The sequence below is a fragment of the Pseudorasbora parva genome, chromosome 19, assembly GCF_024679245.1.
Source record: "Pseudorasbora parva isolate DD20220531a chromosome 19, ASM2467924v1, whole genome shotgun sequence".
NCBI classification, from domain to species: Eukaryota; Metazoa; Chordata; class Actinopteri; order Cypriniformes; family Gobionidae; genus Pseudorasbora; species Pseudorasbora parva.
In genome coordinates this window covers 23,210,128-23,226,909 of record NC_090190.1, presented here as the reverse complement: position 1 = coordinate 23,226,909, position 16,782 = coordinate 23,210,128, and the positions used below count along the sequence as shown (strand labels likewise).

At 35.9% G+C, this 16,782-nt stretch overlaps 1 protein-coding gene across 3 annotated transcripts in view; it reads right to left on the bottom strand.

The window, feature by feature from the left end:
• ptprua (protein tyrosine phosphatase receptor type Ua) overlaps nt 1-16,782 on the bottom strand; it is a 353,612-nt gene that overhangs the window by 75,100 nt on the left and 261,730 nt on the right. For all 3 annotated transcript variants that reach the window (XM_067426694.1, XM_067426695.1, XM_067426696.1), the window contains exons 13-16: nt 11,840-11,876; nt 7,396-7,534; nt 3,029-3,058; nt 1,577-1,737 (exon numbers count right to left, since the gene is read on the bottom strand). In XM_067426694.1, the coding sequence (XP_067282795.1) occupies nt 1,577-1,737; nt 3,029-3,058; nt 7,396-7,534; nt 11,840-11,876 (367 nt within the window). The remainder of the gene's footprint in view (nt 1-1,576; nt 1,738-3,028; nt 3,059-7,395; nt 7,535-11,839; nt 11,877-16,782) is intronic.

Genomic DNA, 16,782 nt, shown 5'->3' with positions numbered 1-16,782 from the left:
AAGAGAAGAGAAGAGAAGAGAAGAGAAGAGAAGAGGCGAACACTACAAAGCAAAGTCTACTATAAGCACATTCATCATGATGTAGACAGAAAGACAGAGCTTTTACTTTACTGGCACTCAACACAACTCATCTGTTCCAGGGGACAGAAAAGGACACAGACTCAAGACTCACTGGTGAGTGGGAGGATGTTTAATATGTAGAGATAGATTATAGTGATCCATATGCAAATAATGACTAATGGAGATAAACAGTGTTAAGTGTTTCCTGTGACTGTAAGCATCTCAACAACTTTGTTCACTTGTTCACCTCTTTTACAATCCAAGCATTACATGTGTGTGTGTGTGTGTGTGTGTGTGTGTGTGTGTGTGTGTGTGTGTGTGTGTGTGTGTGTGTGTGTGTGTGTGTGTGTGTGTGTGTGTGTGTGTGTGTGTGTGTGTGTGTGTGTGTGTGTGTGTGTGTGTGTGTGTGTGTGTGTGTGTATTTTTCAGGTAAACCCAACACTATGGGGACAAAATGCCACAAAGATGGCAATATCCAAAATCCTTGTCATTGAGAGGACAATTGTTTGTTTACCATAAGGAAAACTTAGTATGAAAATGTAAAAATGCAGATTTTTTTTTTCTGAGAACACCCCATAGATTTTTTACTGCATTTATTTAATAAAAAATGCAGTAAAAAAACGTAATACAGTGATATATTATTCTGATATAAATCAGCTGTTCTCTTTAATATATAATAAAGTGCAATTTATTTCTGTGATCAAAGCTGAATTTATCATCATTACTCCAGCATTCAGTGTCATTAATCATTCCCATGAGGATTTGATGCTCAACAAACATTTATGATTATTATCAGTGTTTAAAAGTTTTGCTGCTCATGGTGCTGCTTCAGTTTTGTGGAAACCACCATACCATTCTAACATCTGTGGTAAAATTAAGAGTGAAATTATTACTTTTATTTATCATACATGCATTAAATTGATCACAAGTGATATTTTTAATATTACAAAAGATAATAGTTTATTTAATAAATGCAAATAATTGCTGTCCATTAAACTTGTTATGCATCAATGTATCCTGAAAAATAAAATGTAGGCCTATCATGGTTTCCACAACATTTTTAAGCAGCACAACTGTTTTCATTTTTTTGTTGTTGTTGATAATAATCATATATTTTTCTTGATTATAAAATCCTCATATGAGAATGATTAGTGAAGGATCATGTGACATTGAAGTCTGGAATAATGATGATAAATTCAGCTTTCGGTTTCCATGTAAATACACTTGCCCATGACATTAAGAGGCACGCTATCAACCGAGTTTAGAGACAGCTGTCTTTAGCATCGCTGTTAACTTGCCCACTGCTGCATAGATAAAGCCGGTTTGAATCCCACTCAGAGCAGGTCGACTACGATCGGTGAGACCCAGTAAAAGTGTGGGGGATGAAAATACATTTTATTAACAGTGCAGGGGACACGTCATCCCCGTCCCCCTCAAAATCTACGGCCATGCCTCTGAAGATTAAAGTTTGTGTGTAAGGAGTTATTCTTTCTTCTGTGTGTATTTGTGTACTCACTCCTGGCAGTGCAGTTATGTGAATCCATGAAGGTATGCGTGGTACGATCATCTTGTTGCAGTGTACTGTGCTCTGTCGTACTGCAGTCCAGCGATCCCAGCTTACGTGTCTTCTCCTGACGATATGTCATGACCGCTTTGTTTATGTTCACCTTCTTCCTGCTGCAAAGTATAAAAGACAAGAGTGAGACTACAAAGGGAAGACAAAAATGACAAAAATACATAAATGGAGAAGTTTCAGAAGAGTAGAGGATTTGGTATAGATGCCAACAACAGAAACTTTAACTTAATTTGTAAAGAAAATGCAAGCGGGTCTACATCAGGTCGTTGCTATACATCACCTGTAGCATGTTCTTATGCAAAAGTCAAAAGAGGCCAAAGTCTCTGATATTCTGATTTCTATATGTGATTGGGTCCTTCCCCTTAGCCTATAGAGGATGTATTTACTCATTTAATTGAAAGGGATTGTTTTCATAAAGGGCATTTTCCCCCTAATCTTATTAAATATAGTCTATGCTTCAGGTTTCATTTTATATAGTTAAATTTCATCTATACATTACATTAAAATAAGACACTATATAGGGCTGTTACCAATCTAATTAAATAATTTACACTGAAAAATTACAAACTAATAAATAATGTTATTAGAGTAGTATTTTTGAATAGACAAATAACTAAAGTTGGAAAGTATGTTTAAACATGAAACTAAACCACCAGTGGGTGGCAGCAGGTACGTCTTAATGAGTGAGTCATTGAGTCATTCATTCAATTGATTCATTCAAACAGCTGATTCATTCAAGAAGGAGGCAGTTGTTTACGAATAATTAATTGAAACTACGATTCAGCCGATTCATTCAAAACACTGAATCATTCAGTAACGCTCTGTTGCTGTGAGATGTTCTGATATTTGGAACTTTGTTGCTTGGAATCTTTGTTTGGAACTATTTTTGATGCTGAAATTAACAAAAACAGTCAACGTTGCATCTAAAATGTAAATGACTGAATGTTAATTAATTGTTTATGGAACTGTCATATAAAATCAGTGTCACATTTTCAGTCGTGATGGTATTCAGGAAAACAGTACACTTGGTTGTGTGATTATACATATAAAACTTCACATTTTTAATGTTTACTGGAGTTTCTCTATGTAAGCAATACTCATTTGTATCGATTTCTCCTCGAGAGGCTGCACGAGTATCAATAGCACAACCTTTTTACCGTCAGTTCATTATATATTATACTATTATCCACTATCAATCGCCACTTACACTGAATGAATGCAGAATCATTCTTGCATTTTTTTAATTCACTAGTTACTTTTTTTTTATTGGCATTTCAATCCGCTTGTCTGTCAGGCAAGTAAATTTCTCTTTCAATCTCCAACAAATCAAAGCTACTGTAAACAACTGAGGCTGATGGGAAAATAATGGAACCTGAAGAGAGAATGACTTACGGGTAGTAAGGGTACGAATAGATGTCCCTTCTGGAGAGCATGAGTAGAGAGAGAAAAAACATATATAGGTTAGCATGGCTTCTAGCACATTTACATTTTACAGATATACATTTATACAAAGCAACTTAAATTGCATTCCAGCCAAACATTTTTTAAATGCATGCGTTCCTTGGAAATCAAACTTGACATTGCTGGTACCATTTTCTATTGTTTTAGCAGAAAGGCAAGTGATCAGGCAAGTTAAAATACTTATTACCTTAAAATATTTAGATAAACATATTTTGCCTATAGCTTCATGCAAGTTTATTACAAATAAAAATAAAAAATTCACAACTAGCCTCACTGCTTGACTTTAGTACAACTCTCTGAAATCATTTGCTGGTAATATACTCTAGTATATACACTATATATATATATATATATATATATATATATATATATATATATATATATATATATATATATATATATATATATATATATATATATATATATATATATATATATATATATATATATATATATATATATATATATTTGGTCACCTAAAAAGTGATTTCTGGCTCCCACAGCCCTGTAACTTCTTTAAGAGGCTCCTCTGTCCTCCACTCACTGTCTTAATGGCACAATTTTGAACTCGTTATCAGTATAAAAGACACCTGGCCACAACCTCAAACAATCAGACTCCAAACTCCATTATAGCCAAGACCAAAGAGCTGTGAAAGGACACTAGAAACAAACATGCACCAGGCTGGGAAGACTGAATCTGCAACAGTTAAGCAGCTTGGTGTGAAGAAATCAACTGTGGGACCAATTAAGAAAATGGAAGACATACAAGACCACTGATAATCTCCCTTAAACTGGGGCTCTATGCAAGATCTCAGCCCGTGGGGTCAAAACACTGTACAGGTGACAAATGCACAATAAAACTCCCATGCCTTGTTGCGACGATAGACCATGGTGTATTATAGAGAGATAGCCTATCAAATGCACCAGCTATTGATATCAAGATAATTTAGAATATATAACAATTATTATTATTATTTTTATTATTATTATTATTATTATTATTATTATTATTATTATTATTATTATTATTATTATTATTATTATTATTATTATTACACCCCCAACAATTTCATAATGCATAATCGGCACACTGCATAATACAATAATAAATAGATTACTCCTCACTATTTAGAGTTATATGTCTATAATTAAATGATCATCAGTCTATAGGCTATGTCAGAACACTGCAATAATATCAGTCTCAATGAAAAGTAAGAGTAGCTTCATCTAAAAGCTTGTTTAATACAAAATGGGCCTACTTCTCTTCAAAATTTTTTCTCACAATATGGACCAAAAGAGAAATATTAGGAAAATAAATTAAGACAGTTATAGACGTTATTAGCATGCTGAAGTAGATTTATCTCTCGTTGTCTCTGAGAATATGCGCCGAAAGCTTGTCAGATTTTACTTTTACTTTCTGTAGTGAATAATTGACTGGGTTTGAAACTGCGTTTGCACATTTAATTTGCACATTGATTGATATCCACTGACTCGTGTTCATGAATTAAAACGGAAACGAAAAATAAATAAATAAATAAAATAGGCCAAATTACGTTGTGTCAAATGATGGCCAAAAGTTCCCATTTCCCGTCATAATAAAATTAAGTAGGTTGGCTAAATATTCATTTATATTAAATAAATAAATAAATAAATAAATAAATAAATAAATAAATAAATAAATACATTTTGAAAGTAAAACAACTAGCCCTAAATTAATTATCAACTAGCTAAATTAATAGGAGGCACTTGATATGCTGGATATGCTATACAAGGTGGTTAAATACTAATTATCCATTTTACAACACAAACTGGAGGGACAACAGTTTACTTAATTTCTGCTATTTGATAGCTGCCTACATAACTTAAAGATCTCCCTATTTTTGTTTTCTTTCTTTCTGGTTTTAAAAATGGTTAAACTTCTGCTTTCGTGCAGGCGCAGTGAGGGGAAATAGGGCAATCAGTTCATGGCTCTGCTTCAGCTGTGCGATAACCTCACGAGGGGTGACCAGAATTCCTGATCGGGAGAGGTTTATCACCTCTTGTTTTCCCCTGTACACTGCACGAACACCTCACAGTAAACGACACACGATAAACCGGAAAATCGGCCCAAACTAAAAAAAGAGTCACACGAGTCAGAATTCAGCTTGAAATCGAATGAAAATCGCACATTGTATGGCCAGCTTGCCTGATCTGTGATCAGTGATTTCTGATGTGTAGCTAATCATTCAAGTTCACACAGACTTTTTTTTTTTAATTGTTTGATGCTGTTTATGCATCAATGAATCAAGCCAGTGACTAAACAAACAATTTCACATTGTTTCTGTTAGTAGCATGAAACTATTATTTAAATGATTACTGAGAGCGATCAAAGAACACTCTTTATAATGTCTGAAGCTGTCAATTACACATCATGAATATATCTACACACTTGTCCAAACTGCCGTTAGAATGATTGGACAAGCTCTTATTGTATTTTTATCGATGTTGTGTTTGCTGTTAGTTGTGGTCAAAGCATTTTGTGAGAGAAATAGCATTGCAATGATGAGATCACTGCATTCAGGCAATCAACAGACTGCCTGTGTACTAAATGCTCAAATCAAGAAGAATACAGGTTCGGCATAACTGGGACTCATGTTTATTCAGAACTCTCAGATACAAACAAAATAAACTCACGCTCACAGCACTCTCAACAACTCAATAGAATATAACTTCCTCACCAATCTTTATTGTTTCTCAGGTCCACGAGTGCTCAGTCGACCTCTCTGACTGGCGGCGCTTACATGGAGACCTCGCTAAACTCATGCCCCCTCTGCCACATAGGGTAAATCTAATACTCATTTCAAATGCAAAGATGTAAGCCAATCACAACAGTGGGCATTTTCACTAAAGTCTCACAGCACACGCCCCTTGAAACAGAGTATTCAAGCGAGAGGGCTAATATCAGGAAATAAAAATGCCTTTTATTAATATAGTATGAAATTATATGATGTAAAAATCATACTAACAATATAAGTACACCTCAGGAAACATTATAAAATAAAAATAAAAAATCCATGCCATGGGACCTTTAAGCCAGGACATGTCCGGGCCCATCTGAGGTTTGCTAGAGAGCATTTGGATGATCCAGAAGAGGATTGGGAGAATGTCAGATGAAACCAAAATATAACTTTTGTTAAAAACTACACGTGTCATGTTTGGAGGAGAAAGAATGCAGGAGTTGCAGCCAAAGAACATCATACCTACTGTGAATCATGAGGGTGGAAACATCATGCTTTGTTGCTGTTTGTCTGCAAAGGGACCAGGAAGACGATCCGTGTAAAGGAAAGAATGAATGGGGCCATGTATTGTGAGATTTTGAGTAAAAATCTCCTTCCATCAGTAAAGGCATTGAAGATGAAACGTGGCTGGGTCTTTCAGCATGACAATGATACAATGATACCAAACACAACACACCGCCGGGCAACAAAGGAGTGGCTTCGTAAGAAGCATTTCAATGTCCTGGAATGGCCTAGCCAGTCTCAGAACCGGAACCCCATAGAAAATCTTTGAAAAACCGTGTTGCCCAGCAACAGCCCCAAAACATCAATGCTCCAGAGGAGATCTGCATGGAGGAATAGGCCAAACTACCAACAACAGAGTGTAAAAACCTTGTGGCAACTTATATAAAGCGTTTGACCTCTGTCATTGCCAACAAAGGGTATATAACAAAGTAATGAGATTAACTTTTCTTATTGACCAAATCCAGCACAATTTGCAAATAAATCTTTAAAAATCAGACAATGTGATTTCTGTCTGTCATAGTTGAAGTTTGCCTATGATGAAAATGACAGGCCTCTCTGCCTCTCTCATCTTTTAAAGTGGGAGAACTTGCACAATTTGTTGCCGACTTAATCCCTTTTCCCCACTGTACTATAATACTGGCTTTCTTGTTTTTTTAGCATGTCTTTTTTTCTTTTCTTTTTTTTGCAATAATGACCGGTTGACTGTTCATTATAACACTTATTACACTCCTGCAGAATGCAGCAATTGACCAATCACAGTGAATCAAAAATGTAATAACAGTGGATAATGTTGTTATGTTCCCAAAGTGTAACAGAAGAATCTGTTTGTCATCAGCCATGAGTTTGGAGCACACTGTAATTTAATCAGTTAAACCTCTGAAGATGTGTTAAAGCATTCCGTGTGCTTATTTATTAGTGTCTAGACGCTGCTGCTGTTGGTGTGGTGTGATATGACACTCTGACAAAAATCTAGAATTAGATTTGATTTTAATTAGATTTGAGTGCACCCATGCTCACCCTTTCTTGACAATAACCACGATAGCTCCCAGCAGGAGGATGAGAACAACCAGACCCCCAGCACAGGCACCCAGAATCAGCCCCATGTCCTCGGCATGCTGGGACACCTCCAGAGCACGCTTATGGTCTTTGCAGGCCACTGAGAGTGAAACAAAAAAAGACAAAGAGTTAATGAATGAATGTGAGAGAAAATCAAGGTTTTTGTCTTTCATTTTTTTAGCAAAAATATAAGTGAATATATATATATATATATATATATATATATATATATATATATATATATATATATATATATATATATATATATATATATTAATATTTGACTATCTGAAATATTTATTTCTCAAAAAAAAAAAAAAAACCTTAATAAAAATAATCTTTTAATCCATTTCAGAGCAAATATATAAATATCCAAATATATTTTTCCATATCTTCAAAACTGAAAAATATTAAGATATAAATATGCCCAGTCGAATCCCTAATTTTACAGCACACCACATTATCTCAACCAGCAGATGAGCATTAGAAGATTAGAACAGTAGCCAGGTAATGCTGGCACACTACTGCATGTTAATCTGCTAAAGGTATCGCCGGGTTTGGAGGGAGATGAAGAAACAGTTTATCTGCATCAGGCAGCACATGAACGAGCCACAGGGGAAGAATCTCAACCCGGGGTGTCCATGGACCGAGAGCAGACCGGGTCTTTGGCAAATTGGGGTCAGGTCAGTGATGCAATTGTGCCGTTTCTGGTTAGATTCTGAGAGGTCCAGCTCCTAAAATGGAGTGTGTTGGATCTAAGTTAGAACTTTCAACACCCACTTTTTTACAGCCAATTTTATGACTAAATGTCTCCTTTAACAAATATTAGTATGCCATATATTAGTATACCATATTAGTATGTCAGTGTTCTGCCCTGGCAGCCTTGTCTGTGTTGTATTTGTTTAATTTTTCTATGTTTGTGTTGTGTCTAATCACATGGCTCTGTCTTTGTTTGTGTTTGCCATGTGCTCCTCTTGTCCTGCCTCCTTATTTCCCATTACCACATCCCCTTATTTAGTCCTGGTCTAGTGCTCGTTTCACTGATTGTGTTCGGCTGATCCTCATGTGCTCATCCCTTTTTATTAAGCACCTCGTCTTTGCTGGTTCGTTGTACGTATGTATATACAAATCTGAAAACGACATTCTTATGTCTTCATTTGTACAGCCTAAAATAATATGGGAGCAGTCTAGAAAGTCCCGCCCTCTAGTATCTTAAAATCAACACATTTTTTGAAAGTTTTCCCACAATCTTGGAGTTGGACATCTCATTTCAAACAGGTTAGACAAAAACAACAGTTGTTTTTATTCAACCCAGAACAAAAGTGACTGCACATAAGAAAGGATCTGGCATAAATCCAGTGAGCCCAGCATTTGAGCACTTGCTGGTCAAAAACTTGAGAAAGAATGTCACATGCTAAAACTGGCAGACATTTTGAGCATGTTCCTCGGATTTTATGGGTTTCTGTGTCTCCATTTTCTCTTCTTATAAATGCAGTCAATTTCCAAACAGCTCCAGAGAACAGCATGAAATCTCTCTCTCGATTAATTTAAGCCCCTGCGGTGCTTCCAAAAGCAGAAATTGCCATTTGAAAAATCACAGGGATGGAAGTGCATCATTATACCATCTGCTGTAGGGACATTAATTACAATATCATTGATTAAATAATACCTAAAAAACAGAATATGACATGTAAAACAAAGAGGCTAAAAGGGACATTCTGCTTGTGGGCTAGTATAATAGTATAGTATATTCAATAATGGCCAAACTTTCTTTTTGTGCCATGTACAGTACTTCAGTTATTCAGTATCTACATAATGATGAACTCTCAAACTAATTAACAATATAATGAAGTAATTATTACTTTCATAAAATAGACACTGGCTCAACTGCTAAAAGCACAGAGCAACAGCTTGAGTCTTATTTTTACACAGCTTTGTGACATTCTACTGTACATTTTGCTATTGTTTTGTCATTTCCTCACAGAGAAGAGCAGTGAGAGGTCAGAAACAAGCAGACCTGACCAAACTTTATTTATTTTTATTTTTTGTTGTCATCCTAGCAACAAACTGTGCAACAGAGCAGCAATAAGAATATCAAATATTGGCAATTTGGCCATTTTTTGTCCCTCTAAATGTCTATGGTGGTTACGGCTCTGTATTGTGTTAATTAAATATTCACTTTGTCATCTCCAAAGCTCGCTCTTTTTGGTTGTTGAGCATTAGACCATTATGCTACCTCAGAAGTCTATCTGAAATCAGTTTCAGGAGTAACTTTTCAACAGGCTTAGTGGGCTTATTATAAAATAAATATGTATTGTCAAATAGATTAAAGATCAGAAAATAGTCTGTCAATTAATGAAATAAGTCGTCCTCACTGCTGAAGCCTTTCCTCCATTGACTTCCATTTAAAAAAAAAATGTCTTCTTGGCTCCCTGCCAGTGCTGCACTATGCTATTTTTATTTTTTATTTTGCTTACCTTGAAACAATGTCTTGTGTCGTAAAATTAAATAAATAATTGCACATATTTGAATGCTCATCAAACAAATGCATTCAACAGCACTGTGGTACAATCAGTTATAAAACGTATTTCTAGAAAATATTTAAAAAATGATCTATTGACTATTCAGATGCTTCACATGAGGAGGATTATTATACGATGCACTATTATTATTATTGTGAGGTTCAACAATTACTGCCTACACAGGCAGCGTTCTTCAGTACAGCATGAACCTATAAAAATGCATACTTTGAATGCAAGTAGCTTTATATACAAACAAATGAATAAATGTTTGCAGTGCAGCGATCATCTATTTGTCTATTAAAGTCCATTTTGATGTGCTGCACATGCTAATTTAAAGTGACAGAGCATTGTTCGCATAAAAATAAACATGGGTTGACAGAAAAATATAGCAATTTCATCCTAAATGCATATAATTCAAACTCTACTGTGTTTCACTGTCACATGTTTTTTGCCCAAGGTAAAACGAGGATAACTTCACCTTACCATTTAGATAAGCAAGGCGACATAATGGATGGTACTTGTCTCTTCATGGAGGTGGAAAAACAAAGTTCTTTATGACCCACAATATTTATTGTACACAGATTCAAATGCAAAAGTAAAAACAGTTGTCTGTTTTTGTAAGTTTTCATTTAAAATGTTTGTGATTTTAACATAGACGTTTATGTTTATTTTGATTCCACTTGCTTTCAACTTAATATGTAGGCCTAAATCTATATTAAATCGAATAATATGTTGTTTAACTTTTCCCCCGCAAGCACTTCAGCTCTGCAACCCACATTTGGGTCCAAATTTGCATACATTAATTATTCGAAATTTGCTGCAGAGCTGAAGTGGTTAAAAAAGTTGCCAGCCACCGTCAAGGTTTTTGACAATTTTCACAAAAATTGAATAGCATAGGCCTATAGAATATTTTGTTTAATTCATATCGGAGCATGCAATATATCAAAATAAAAAGCTGACCCTCTTCTTAAAAACAAAAAAACGTTTTATTCTAGCTTCATGCATTCCTTTTTATCAACATTTGAATATGGGTAAGTTTCATAAAAAAAGAAACATTTTGTTAAAGTCACTTTTTTGTTAAACACAGATGGAGTAGATCAAGTCCATCAGCACAGATCTGTAGCTCGTCCTTTTTTTTAAAAAAAATTCAGTAACATTAGATTTTTGATTCATATGCTGTTTAATGATGATGATCACGTTATTTTGCATACGCATATGATTACATACGATCGCTGGTTTTACTGCATCTTACTCGCGTGTTTTGATCAGGAGATTAAGTACTCATTCAGAAGATGCGCAATAGCGCCCCTTAGCATCTGACAGTGAAAACACGGAAACCAGGAAAATTTGTTTTTTGGCCTGGAAGCGGTTTCTCACAAATAACGGAAATTTCCGTGTTTGGTGGGGAAAGAGTTAAATTGGATGTGTATAAACATGAATATACGTATAAAACATTGTATAACTACTGTGTGCTACAAAGAGGATTTCAAAAAATGCTGATAAAAGTAATTACACATTTTGTAAGTGCATCGATCATGCTTAAAATGCCTGGGTAGGTAGATCCCTAGGTTTCTACAGCGCCTGTTTACTCCTTCCTTTTAGCTTTATCTTAGTTGTCAGGTTTATATTGCATTGGCTCACTATGCCAAACTTGAATGAGAAATGATTATGTAATATTTGAATCATAATACTGGGTGGATTGTGCCCAACTATCACCACTTGTGTTTTGAGAGACTGCCATATTAAGGTAACAAATACGCTTTCATCTCTTGCCAAAGTGTGAGTGAGCTGCAACAGGGACATGTGGTTAGCATTGATGTATATGCACTGTCAATGAGGCATGCCCTTAAGCGTGTAAACAGTGGAGATAAAGAATGAATTACCTTTACGAGCGATCCGAATGCAGTTGATCCTGGTCTCCTGATGATAAAACAGAGAGTTGATACAAGTTAGCAGGGCTATCTGAGGGTGAGAGGAAAGCATGTGTGTTATTTATGTGAATATCTAACTAGAAATCCCACAGGCAGTCAAGAATAAATTGAAATGCCTACTTTGATGACATTTACTAGCAAATGAATGAGAACACAGGTTGAACATGAAGACTCAATCCATCGAGCACAAAGTCAGCATCCCAAATTACATAAAACAAGTTACGTGACAGAATGGAAATATTTTATATAGTAAACAACAAACAAACAGCATTTCTCACACAAAACACATGCACTTTCAGACATGTCGGTACCTTTTTTACTCGGTAAATAAGCCGTCGGTACCTTATTTATATGAGGTTCATAATGGTACACATTACTAAAGTACTAACATAGCTAAAACATTATGCAAATGTGAGAGAAAATGTTTCTTTTTTTTTTAGAAAAGATTAAAAGGAAATTACTTTTGAACATTTCATAAACATTCTGAAACAAGTAGTAAAACAACAACAACATTACACAGACATTCAACTAAAATGTTTCAGAAAGAAAAAAAAAGTTCCATGAACAATGTAAAACTATAAATAATGTGTTTATTTATACTAAATGTTTATTTTTTTGTTTCTCAGTGTGTGGGATAAGCAACACATTTTTTTCAATAGATTTTGCCATTAGCATATTGCTAAGCTAACTACAGAACATAACAACAACCACAACAAAAACAACAAAAAGAACAACATGGGGTTATGGGATTTCTCTCTCTCTCTCTCTCTCTCTCTCTCTCTCTCTCTCTCTCTCTCTCTCTCTCTCTCTCTCTCTCTCTCTCTCTCTCTCTCTCTCTCTCTCTCTCTCTCTCTCTCTCTCTCTCTCTCACACACACACACACACACACACACACACACGTAAAGGGTAAGCTATAGAGACATATCAAATTAAGATTTACGGGTGCAAATTGTAGCTTTATGTGCCAATTATGCAAATCCATGTACCTAGATTGGAGTCAAGACCTTTCTCACCTAAACTACCGGTAAATTGCCTTTTAAATTGAAAATCAGCTTCAAGTCACTTTCTCCTCTCTTTCAGATTTGACATATTTACCACCACATTTTAACATGTCATTAAAACATGTGTTCCGCAGTCCTCGTCGAGGTTGAGGCAGCACTGAAGGGCAGCATAGAAATTAATCACTGTCAGATGATATTCGATATGATACGCAGGTCACACTCAGCACTGCTTTACAAGTGGCTGCTAAGAGTGGTAATGCATATCAATTTTCCACGATTCAGTATGGTCAATATTCAGAATGAAAAAGTGTCACATCTGTGACTGACTCTCATGTGCCTGCGGAAAAGTGTATGGGAGGGGCTAACAAACACTGAATTAATAAATCACTGAAGAAAATGTCAGTGGAGATTAGATTTATTGGAAAAGTCGTTGGCGTAATGCTGAGCAGTGGGTTGTTTACAGGACGTTGCTATGGGGTTGCTATGGCGTTTCGAGTGGTTGTTAATGAGCTTCTATCGGGTTTGGGCTGTTTTGTGTGGTTTTCTTGTCCTGAATTCATCCTTCAATGTAAGATCTTACAGATTTATAAATAAAATATTTTTTTTAAATCTTCACGGCCTACTGAAATTTGTCATGACATCCACTTTAAACGTAAAGCCTTGTTTATACTCAACGCGTCCGCTTGAGCGTGAGGGTGCGCGCAGCAAAAATGACGTCAATGTGGATTGGGCGGTCGTGCGCCTGGGGTGCGTAAGACCGCATTTCGCCTGGGGGTGTGCAGCGCATTTTTTGTAACAGCGCGTGCTGCTTCGCATCCGAAGATGAAAAAGCTCCTGGCAAATCTTGCCAAGCATGACGTCTCATCACACTGGCCCCCAATTTGCACATACAAATGAAGTGCTTATATGTACAAAATAAGCCGAAATAAGCCCTTTTTAACAATGATCCGTGTTTAATCAAATAAATAAATAAATCATGACACTAAAATGTTTAGTGAAATTAGGAAATATTTAAGAGATTGTTAATTAAGTTGCATACATATATTTTGTTCTCATGTCACAAGTAATAATATCAAGCCAAGATTTACTGAGTTTTACACGATACTTTAGTAGGCCTAGAGTGGTTTTTGTGAAATGTACTAAAATAAATATCATCACCTACCAATGTGTACATTAGCCCACTTCTTCTCTATGTTTTTTCCTGATGGTTTATAGAACAATTACTCAGAGTCGCCCTCTATCCTTTCAAAGAATAGCACAACGGCAAGCGCGTCAAGTATAAACGCCTCGTCCGTTTGGGAAAGAGCACAAGAAGTCCGCGGAGGCTCGCACCGCGGAGCCAGGCGAAAGTATAAACAAGTCTTAACAATGCGCATGATAACTTTCATTAACTCTACAATAGGTAAATTCACTTCACCAGCAAATTACTCTTTGACAGCAATACCGTAGAAATGAAGAGAGCTACTGCAAAAACAGAAGTTTAAACAAAGAATTCTAAAGATGGACACTTGTTTCTCTAGTGCATAAGGTCTATAAGCTGCATAATTTGAGGTCTCACTCAAGTCTGTAGCGCAAATGGTGTGAGATGAGTTATGTAATGGGGTTTAAAAATTATCAGGGGGATTAGGGGTTTGGAGCAACTTTAATATCGAAGCTAGCCTTTCCTACTAATAATTAGTTTTATTCTAAAAATGTATTTGTCTATTCTAAAACCCAGCCCATATGCCTATTGAGCTGCAGTAAGCCACTTTAGTCAGAGTAATTACTGTTTAAATTCAGGGCAAGTCTAATAGAGCGAACCTGCACCTAATTATCAGGAATAATTGTCAAAATAATAAGCATCAGCAAAGCCGAGCATTTAGCATCGCTCATGTTAAAAAGATTTATTTAGGCTGATTGAGATGGAAATGTGTGTGGGTCAGATAAACAATAACCTAAATGAATTTGACTCGTCTTGTGTTAGAATAAACTCACTTTGAATGGTGAGTGTCAGGCAGCACTAGTGTATGGCGCTACTGTTTATGGCCAATTATGTATTCATTACTTTCCATTAGAGGAGAGATTTTCAACACAGTCCTATTATTGGATGCAATGTACCTTTGTTTTGTTTGTAATGACAAGACAGCCTGCCAACATGAGTCAAAAGAAACTGTGTTTGTCTTATTCTCTAAATTTATAACCCTCCTTTTTACTACAGGGACACTACAGAGTCATTGCTGTGACAAGGAGACAGAATACAACTCCATAGGCCTCATTAAAATGACAATTGATGATCAAATGCTTCTCTCTATTGGACCCACAGTGAAAACTTTCATGTACCGCAGTCTGGATCGCTGCATATCACCTCGATACATCAGACCGAAAGCACCTTAAGAAAATAAGCGGCATCTTATTAGCTGTAAATAGGATGTTATGTTATGCTCAAATGATTAATGTCCTTAAATAGCTTTCCAAGGTTGCTACGGAAGCAAATTATATCTTCAGTGGTAGTTATTTATTCTCATTAATTATATAAGCATACATAATTTATTAATGTATATCATTTTCTTATCTGCTGTCTATTTCCCAAATCTCCACCCAACATCAAAGTTAACTGGAAATGAAGAAAAGGTTATGGTGCGTTAAGCAGGCTTAAACAAGAATTGATACTGATAAACTTGTAAAGTCCAAGATCTGGAGGGACACCTTTAAGCAGAGTTTAGCTCTAGCCCTAATTAAACACAACTAAACCAGAAAATCAATTCAGTGACATAGCGCAAATCTGTATTTATCTGTATAGTATATGTGTGCCACACTCAGGTAAATTGATTTTAATAAAAGGGGAATGGTCACAGGAGATGCTTCTTATTCTCAAGTGGAAACAACCATACATCTCGGTTGACCAATTGCGACTGGATCACTTAAACACAGCTTAATTCCAGATGGGAACAGGGCATTAGTTTCACTCGCTTGGTTTCCAGTGTTGTATATATGACATGCATCAGGGAGCTGTGTTCAATGCAGGAAACTCTCTGAACTCCCAAGAGAAGTGAGATATATGAGATGAGCTCGTGCTATCGAGAAAATCGAATGAAAAAATGGTCTGATGAGAATACAATGAAAGAACCATCAGTGTAGTCTCAAAGAGCTGGTAAACTGAAGAGGATATTATGTGTTGCCTTGCAAAGAGTTAAATAGATGAATATACCTGAATAAGACCTGGTCCAAAAGCACACTAAAGAAGAAAGAGAAGGTGACCCATTCAACTGTTAAAGCTCTTTTAAAACGAACTGAGAGAAATAGCCCTTTCCTACTACAAACTGGATATGGTCAAAAGGGGCTGACACTTATATGATTCAGATCAAATGGATCTTAACAAAGGGTCAATGACATCTTGTTAAAGACTCTTACATGTCAATACAAAGAAAAGGTGCATTGTTTGCACTCCCGAACACACTGATAAATGGTCAGTCATTGATAGACATTCAATGAAGGAAATAAGACACTGGCATCTTCTTGCGGCAATGTAAGCGAAGCAACTGTAAAATGTCAGCAAAAGCAATTTCCTGGTGGCTGAAGCTTCTACATCCATGGCAAAGGGCAGAAAAGATGCCTCTGGGGTCAAGTACAGAACCAAGGTAGTCATATCAAGTTATTTATCTAAGTGACACCAACTGTGCTGAGAAACGTTGATATATGATGATGCGCAGGAAATCTCAGAATGAACCGGGTGTTTTACAGTTTGCAGGGCTCTTCTATAAGATCCCTACATTTCAATATTCATGACTAGAATGTAACCCCCCTATTAAATCATTATTGCAACATTATTGTAGTATAGCTAAAGTTTCAGGACCGCCACAATAATGAAACAAAAAATTGATATGCAACACACTCCAGTTTCCTATTCAAAGAGTA